Source organism: Triturus cristatus, chromosome 11, assembly GCF_964204655.1.
Source record: "Triturus cristatus chromosome 11, aTriCri1.1, whole genome shotgun sequence".
NCBI classification, from domain to species: Eukaryota; Metazoa; Chordata; class Amphibia; order Caudata; family Salamandridae; genus Triturus; species Triturus cristatus.
This window is the reverse complement of record NC_140594.1, coordinates 578,622,356-578,631,491: the sequence shown is the minus strand read 5'-3', so window position 1 is coordinate 578,631,491 and position 9,136 is coordinate 578,622,356. Positions and strand designations below refer to the sequence as shown.

Here is a 9,136-nt window from a genome sequence, read left to right as displayed (position 1 = left end):
CAAGACCTGGCCTTTTGACTGATCACAGCAGGATCCTAGCTAGGGCTTGGATACCTTCACGGGTAATTAGCGCACTCTACAAATCTGATTGATTGAACACGACCAAGTTGTCAAAAATAAATTCTATTTAACCAACAAAGGCTTCAAAAAGTTCATCAGCTGGAACACAGCAGAAGACCTTAGAGTAATAGCATTTGTGAAGGGGGTAAGAGACTGCCATGTCAGCGGCATCCTTCAGGAACCTGACCACCTATATCAAGAAGTAGGCACAGTCAAGCTACACATATATAACACCATCAACGCAATAGAACTATGACACAGGAGAATTCCATTCCACCTAAGGTCCATGGTGCTGTAAAAATCAAATAGACTTAAAGGCATGGATCTCATCAAAAAAGTATCAGCACTCATCCTGTGGGTTTCCCCTATCGTGGTAACAACTAAATCCAAACAGGAGCAATTAGGATTACATTTACTACAGCCTCCGCACAGGCCATCAAATGAGAACAACTCATCACCCCGACCATAGAGGACATCCTTGCTGACCTCAATGGAGCACAATGGTTTTCAAAGCTGGACTTAAACATGGAATATGACCATCTGCAGCTGTACCACAACAGCAGGAACATTAACACTACTTTCACACATATTTGACTCTGATGGTACAAGAGACTACATTTTCAAATCTCCTTTGCAGCCAATGTTTTTCAAAACGTCATCTAGGCAACACTATCAGTGCTAAAATGTGTTATCGATATCAGGGGCGACACCCTGATCTTCACCAAAACTGTAGATGAGCACTAGGGCTCAAGGTGCTCACTTAAGCCCAGGATGGGTGGAAATGGCTGTAAAAAGAGTAGACACGAGGAGGCCTTCCAGAATGTTGAAGTTCCGCTGTTGCATGAAGCAACAATGAAGCTCTTCAACACACAGACACACTGAGCTAGTAGTGGACAAAAGTGCAGTGTGGGTCCGAAACATTTCATGCAACTGCAGTCGAAAGAAATGTGGGCACCCATAGCTTTCATGATCACAACCTCATAGCCAGATAATCTCAAAATTCCCATATAGAAAGTGAAACACTGGCAATCAAGTGGCAGTGCAGCTACTTCCACTTATACCTTCATGGAAGAGAATTCACAGACCACAAGACCCATAATCAACTTATTTTCTGGAACATCCCAACAGCCCCATTCGGGCATTAAAAAATGGGTAATGCAGTGTCAAAAATACCACTTTCAGTGACTTACAGGCCAGACATAGATAATACTTTCAGAGAACCCTGTGATTCATGGCAAGAAGCCCAACCGCCACACAGTGAAAATGAAGAAGATTTTTACTCGCTCCATAGTCAGCATGCTTCCAGACACTTAAACTCAACGTTTTTGCCAAAGAGACACTGTAGAACGAATGCCTCCAGAAAGTGTTCTGAAAGTTGAGGGATGGGTTATGGAAGATATTCTTAAACAACCTCAAGACCCATGATGCATAGACCCACACCACTCTCTCCGCACTAAGGCAAGTAAGAACAGATTGAGAGCAACCAACAAAGGGCTGAGTCAGAGAAGGCACAGAATGGTAGACCAGGAGACACTCCAAGAGAGAGAGCACTCAGACTGGCACACCAGGACCGCAAGGGATGGCAAAGATCAAAAAGACAACAAGCAGCAGTGGCATAGCCAATAGGTCTCGCCTTTGGGACCTTATAAGTGTTTAGCCATGCAACAGTTGATGTTGTTGCACCGAGGATATTGTGCTGCATAACTAAATACTTACACGGTCCCAAAAGCGAGACCTATTGGCTATGCCAATGCTTGTTGTAAAGTTGGAATTACAGGCATTTCAGACTGCTTGCCATCTGACCTCTGACCTTTCTCCTGGTACTTACTGTAAAGAGAGGCCCCCTGCTAATGAAATAAAAGTTCCTTAATTAGGCTGGGCTACATAAATCAGTGTAAATATTTAAGGCAACAATACTAATATAAAGCAATAAACAACTGAGTGATCAATAAAGAACAGAAGAATTAATTAGAAGAAAGAACCAACAAAACTATTTATCTTCAAAAAGTACAAACTTTATTTTATTAGTAATCAATTCAATAATAAGAAAATCCAATCATGCTAATCCAATCGTGTCTATAGTCACACATCTCATACACTCTACACTCAATCTAAAAACAACATATAAATGACAAACAATTGTTCATAGAAATTGATATTTAGTGTTCATTAACATAAACAAACTGTGTGGCACAATAATATTTGACTGTTGTATTGTACTTGCGTTCCGGCACTGGAGGGGTGCCTTCGTCAGGAAAGGCCACAATCAAACAACAATGATATCTGAAAAGACAATATTTCATATAACTGGTTCTTTCAGTTAGTTGATACAAAGCCGCTAATTAAGCATGCAAAATTAATTTTTATGTTTGCAGTTAGCTGAATTAAGGCGGTGAATGAAAAATCTATCCAAGGTGGAGGAAGAAATGTATCCTGTTATCTCTGAATGAGATAGGTATTGATAGTCTGGAGACATTATAAATGAAATTTGAAATTGTGGATGAATAACGTGCATAGTGAAAAATAGAAAAGCCGCAACCTAAAATGTATGAATCAAAGCATCACCCAACTGAAACCTACGTGTGTCTAATTGTGGACACCGAATGGATGAATAAGGGGAAGGGAAAAGAAAAGAAAAGAAAATTTGAGTTTACCCTATTATCCCGATAGTGGTCGCCAGAATCTATCTGTAAGTTGTGCAGCGCAGTCCCTGCTACGAACTGTAATCTTTGTAAACTAAACGTTAAAAACATAACCTACATGAGAATCTATCATGCGGTGATGTAATAATGTTATATTTATGGTTTGCTATGATATGTACCTAGATAAAGAGTGCGCCAATTGCAGAGATATCAATTGCAGGTACGTAAAACGTAATACATTGTGGACAAAGATGTTTTGAAACAAGGTTAAACCGGTGATGGAGAGTTACTAAAAAAGAAGGGGAATACCACTAAATACTTCCTTCGTAGTATGCTTATCATTGCGGGAACGTAATGATTTACTATATAATGATTCTATATTAGAATTTAAAATGAAGTCACAGTGTTTGGAAAAAAGGAGAGAAAGGAGAGCAGAAGAAACCTCTAATACTTACATTGCGATACATTGAGCGTTTCTTAGATTAGATAATTCTAAAGGGTAAAGAAACACAAGAAAAAACGTGAAGAGCTGGTATATTTAGCTATTACGCATAAAACCAAGATCTATGTTAAGGCATGTCAAGCAGGTTTAATAATATGATGGCAGCTGCAGAGTGCACCATATGAGTTTTATACAGTTGGTGTTGGCCCAAACAGCTGATGGTTTGTGAATGGGCAGACTGTGCAATGTGCGACATATTACAGCTGAAATTAAGGGGTTTGACTAGTTCAGAATAGCAATTCATTTAATAGCGCGCGACTTCCTGTTCAGTAACCAAGTATGAGGTCAAATGCCGAATTCTCAATGGGACTGCTTTAACAGCATTACCGTGCAGTTAAAAATAATGAATTGTCTCTGAGAATGCCTTAAATATCCAGTTGTGTGTATGAAGGCGAGATGGCACAATTTAAATAGGCACGATAATTGGGCAGAGGGACCTTACAACTAAAACACCAGATCCCATACACATAAGTCTCAGTATTCTTATATTTAATGAACCAAACTGCAATGATATTGCTGCAGAATAAACTGGGTCCAGACCAATAACACTTTCACATTTCTCATGTTTTAGGATAGCGTGCCCAATAAACAGTCTTACTTCTACAATATGTAATGGCCCGTGTATGCTGACTATCGAAACGTGTCTGAAACTAAAGCTTACTTTGAAAATGCAGCATGTTCTCCGGATAAAGGGATCCTCCTCACGCTATGATTGTGCGTGAGGACTAACCCGAACTATAACAGCTTCCGCATTGTACTGTTTTTGAGTCTGTCACGTGTTATAATACAACCAATCAGGGGAAATATCAACATTAACTTTATTGTTTCCGTAATGGCTGACACAGTGTGCCTGAAGGAAGAAAGGAAAATGTAGAATACGCTGTGCAAGAGCCCCCGCTCTCATGCATGGGGACACTCCCCAAACACCCTCCATTCACAAGAGTGTTCAGCATGCAAAGATACAAACAAAGATTACGTACAACCCCTGCGCGCTCCCGCAAGGTGTATGCCGCCACAAGCACAAGTATGTGCTTCCAAAAAGAGCAGAGCGACGGCTAAAGGTCCTCCTATCCAGCGCATGCACGCTGCGTAGGCGAGAACTAAAAACCATGGTTCCCAAGCATTGACAGCCCTGTTCAAACCATTGTCAATGTTGCCAGCTCACCAGTGGAGTAGAGTGTCTCACCCTGATCGTCACCTAAGAACGTTTGAGGCCCCCTGAACGAAGGTCAGCGCCACCTTCTGTGCGTTTGCTGATGGGATGCAGCTGCAAGTCATCACTGACTCCTGCATCTAAGTCCCAGCAGTAGAAAAGGTAGGAATAAAGAGCATCTGAACATGTAGGAACTAAATTGGAGACTATTGTGGTCACGTAGAGCATAGAACAACAAAAACTAAAACAGACAATGGACCACCATTTCAAAAAATAGGAATTCATCATTGAAAGATAATGTCCTGCCAGTACCTAGCCAACAGGGACACAAAGTGATTCATGAGGATCCTAAACAAAACCCTGTTAGTTGGAGTGGAACAAACTTAGGACATAGAGTGTTCTCTCCCTATCTTCCGGAGATATCTTGCATCACTACACGGCACCCTCCAATTTGTGTCCCCCACCTTGCTATTTGAGAAGCCCCTTAGAGAAACATGTCCTGAGGAGTGTGGGCGCCGTCTCTCTGCCCAAACGGCTCCAGGCAGGAACTGTGACAAAGAAGTGTGCCCTTTGGACTCTGCTGCTTATCGTAGAAATGTGCCTGAGCGGACAGGGACACTGCAATGAACCAATGAAGAAGTGAGCCTAAGCGGACCTTGCTGCAGCATCAAGGGACTGTGCCAAGCGGAACTGACCTGCCACAACAAATAAACTGTATCTGAGGCAGAGGACGCCTCATTTAAGACTGTATCCAAGGCAGATAGTGCCAATGTGACCTCGGACCTTCGCAGCCCGACTCTTTGAACTCACCAATGCCCAGAAGTGTATTTTTTGACAGCAGGATGCCTAAGTCATCTCCGATACCCCTGGATGCGTGTAAGGACCCGCTGTCAGCCTCCGCTGTTACCTGCTGTGGTTTGGCCCAAGAGTAGGAAGACCCTCTAGCCAGTCTATCTTCTCCCTCGAAGAGTCAAAGGAAAGGACGTGTGCTGTAGGTTCCAGCCTGTCGCTATAGACTCTACTGTGGTGAGAACTGTATCAAGGGGACTGTTTTTAACAGACTGAGTGCACTAGTTAAACAAAACAGGTAATCTGCACCTGAGTTTTGATACTTGCCCTAGCATGGTCAAACCCCAGGGGGGGGCTGTCCGAATATTAAAAGAGAGGGACACCCAAGAAAGTGGTGAAAGGAGGACCGGGTCTCAAGGCACTGTAGCGCAAGCACAAGTATAATGTTTGTGCCTGTAGACTGTTCTGTAAAGCATTACTTTTTACGTGTGCATTAAACTACTTTGTTGTATCAATCCACTGTATTGGACAGTTATTGCGCTGCCAGCGAATTATTACGTTCTAAGCTACCACACTTCCACAATACCTCTCTGAGAAGCCTGCAACTGCTCGCCATCGCTGCCACTGACAGTCAAGTTCTGAAGGAGTTGTACTTGGTCTATTTGCGCAGAGCCATAGTAGGACAGACATCAAAGGCAAACAGCCCCAGCCTCCATGGCTGAAGCCCAATAACCCCTGCTTGCCCCGTGACACCCCGATGGGCTCTGACACCCAGCCATTAGCATCCCAGAAACGAGGAGGAGAGGAATATACCCCCCACATCCACTGAATGCTCACCACCAAGCATCACAAAGGTGAAAGGAGGGGAGACATTGCATTTACCCACCCATTCCCACTTTTGCTGGTACTTAGCCATCTCTGATCACTTCCGTCACCAGGTAACACTCTCTCTTCTCTTATTTTTTGGACGGGGGGAAAGAGTCCCATGTACTCCTCTCCCTTCTAAGTAGCATCATCCTTTTGAAGCGCGCGGGGGAGAGTGTAGCCTCTCTTCTTTTAAACGTTTATTTCACCTCCAATTTTCAGGTGGGGGCAGTTTGTGCACCCCCTCCTCTCCAGAGTGCTAGAGACAACCCCCACGAGCATACGGAGAAACAGAGAGTCACCCCCCTCTACGAACGTTCACCTCTCCCCACCTCTTCTGCTTGGCAGCCCTCCCGGGGATGGCCTTGTAAGAGTGGGCTGAGCTCCCTCCACTGATCCCGCCTCTTCCACATCTCATTTCTCCCAAAAAAAAATCGGAGAAAGAAAGAGAGCGAGAGAGAGAAAGTGCCACCTCTTCGGAGCAGCGCTGACTTGGAGCTGGACCATGGGGAGCCGGGGGCGCCCTGTGCTGCTGCTCATGCTGCTGCCCCTGCTGGCCCCCGCCCTGGAACTCATGGATGAGCTCGCCTACGACCTGGACGACGAGGATATCGAGGACCCCATCGACTACAAGGACCCCTGCAAAGCCGGTGAGTCCGCACTCTTATGCAGTCTCCCCCCTCGACCTGATCTGCCCTCCTCTCGCCGCGAACTTCCAGCTCCCTCCCTCCGCCGGTGCCTCCAGGCTTCAAAACTCAAATACAAGTTTCTGTAAGAAGTCTCTGACCATGTGTTTGTATTTATTTATTTATTGTTGGGGGCGGGGGGTGGGGGCATGCCTGTCTCCCCTCCCCAGTGGATGACTGATCATTTGAAAAAGGATCATAGCGGGGGGTGGGGTCCCACACTCCAGCGGTGCCTGGTTGGCAGATTTGCAGGGGAGGGGGACGTAATTAGGCTGAAAGAGCCGGTGGCGATTTTGAAGGGGGTGGGAGGCGAGTTGTGAATAAGTTAACAGGGAAGTGGCTGTCTCAAAGCAGACTGTTTGTAAACAAGGGTGCTTTTTCACACGCCGTTTCAACTTCATTAATGCATTTGGGGAGGATGTTACGGGTGGTAGAGTGTGGTGGTAGTCTGTACAGGGGAATCACTGAAAAGAAAGTGCATGCACCCTTGCCAACTCCCTTTCATTTATTACATTTATAATGAAACCTCGGATTTTCAAAATATTTAGCCTCGGGTCTAGTCCTAGCCGCCCGAGTCTGGTGTTAAGTAACGCTCGGGAGGATTGAAAAGTAGCAACTTCTGAGAACCGGTGGCTCATCGCCTGCCCGCATTTCTGACGTAAAGGGGTGATCGGGTCTACTAGACCCCTCCTCCACACCACCTTTCATTGTGAGATGCAAAATCCAGATGTGAATCTCTTCGCCACAGTGGGCGATGATGACGCCAGCACGACTGGCTTGTAGCGTTGACGCCACCACCTACGGCAACAACAGCATTAACTCTGTGCTCACCAGTCACATCACAACTACGGATGTTCCGTTTCTGGCCACGAACCGTACCGGACTTAGCTATATTAAAGGCAGCTTTCAACCCACAGCTGCCCCCTATAACATTAGCACTGGCCGTGAAAAGTTTATGATACCAGCCAGTACTTTAAATGGAAATTTATAAGTGCAGGTACTCCCTCTTTAAAGTACTTGTTTGCTCCTCAGAAGTGCTGGTACTCTCCCATTAAATGTATTGCAGCAGTGATGAGAACTATTGATACTCTCCCTTTCATATTAAAGAAGTGCAAGTACTCAGTTCTGGAAAGTACTGTGCTCATTTAAAGCACTGGTACCAGCAAAAAAACAAGCATTGGCATAGGCTCAGGGAATGCGGTGCAAGGGAAAAGTAAGGGCACGAGATGTCTGCGGTTGTCTGATCCATGGAGGGGTCAGGGCAATGTATCGGATGTGAGGAACCGGTGGGCGATGCAGGCTAAAGGGTATGACAAGGGAGGAGAGCCTGGGCAATGAGGGTGAAATGGAGAAAGCCGGAAGGACCAATGAACCGGTGGCACCCGATGTGAAGTACGGGGGCTATGAGCTGTGCATGGGACTGTAAGGGGAGTCCACGTGGACAGGAAAAGGGAGACGATGAGGCGCAGGATGAAGGAGCGTGGTTGGGAAGTGCTCGTGGCGGTGGGTGCATCCTCGACCGGGTGTTGAAACAGGAAGGAGCCGGTGGATGACAGCGGAGTTCCCGGGAAGTAGTGGCGTGGGGCCGAGCGGTCCGGGATGTGAATGGGAACTGACACGCAGGCCGCTGGAGAATTGCTAGAAAGAGCCTGCGTTGGCAAGTATAAGTGCGAGTTAAAGTGCCGGTGAGAGCATGTGGGGACAATAAGGAAAAAGATCCCTAACTAAGGGGCTACTTACTCAGAGTAAGTTTCAGAGGGTGGAGCAAATCACAGGCGCCAGCATCAGTCAGGCAGTGTGCACGGTGCTCGAGTCGGAGGAAGATAAGGATGCGCGATAGCTCACGTGGGCAGGATGGGATTACAACTAGGGCACACGATTTCATAGAGGGGGATGGCACCGGGAAGATTAAGGGAACTGCAACCTGATCCCAAGTGGGGGAGGTGTGCTGTGTTTGCCTGCTGGAATTTGAAGCACTCGTGCTTATGCTGGCTTCCGCCTTGCGGGAGCGAGCAGCGGCGCCGCGAGAGCCATATGTTTGCAATTAGCACGCGCAACGTGAATGCCAGCACAAGCACAAGTGTGGGGAAAAGGAGCAGACTGATGGCTAAAGGCCCTCCTAGAGCAGTGCATGCGCGCTGCCTAGGCGAGACCTAAAAACTCCTCTTGCAGTGAAGCCAGCACCAGTCCAGAAAAGGCAAGAGAGAATCCACTACTAACCACAGCATTGGCCAATACCTACCCACACTGACACCAGACCATGTCCACAAATAGTTAAGGCGATTATAGCGACATAAGTGGTAAACAATAAAAAAGACAGGTACCCCTCCAAAACTTGAGACGCGCTACCAATATCACTTACAGTAACCATCACACAGGAAAACAGAGACCTTGGATTGTCAAGGGACCCTCCTGAGAGTGAGACAGGGGCAGAACTGTC

At 46.1% G+C, this 9,136-nt stretch overlaps 1 protein-coding gene across 1 annotated transcript in view; it reads left to right on the top strand.

Annotated features, from left to right (window-relative positions):
- The first annotated feature begins 6,439 nt into the window (after positions 1 to 6,439).
- BMP1 (bone morphogenetic protein 1) overlaps positions 6,440 to 9,136 on the top strand; it is a 475,212-nt gene continuing 472,515 nt past the window's right edge. Inside the window, exon 1 of the mRNA XM_085633801.1 lies at positions 6,440 to 6,660. Coding sequence (XP_085489927.1) covers positions 6,516 to 6,660 — 145 coding nt within the window. The 5' untranslated portion in view covers positions 6,440 to 6,515. The remainder of the gene's footprint in view (positions 6,661 to 9,136) is intronic.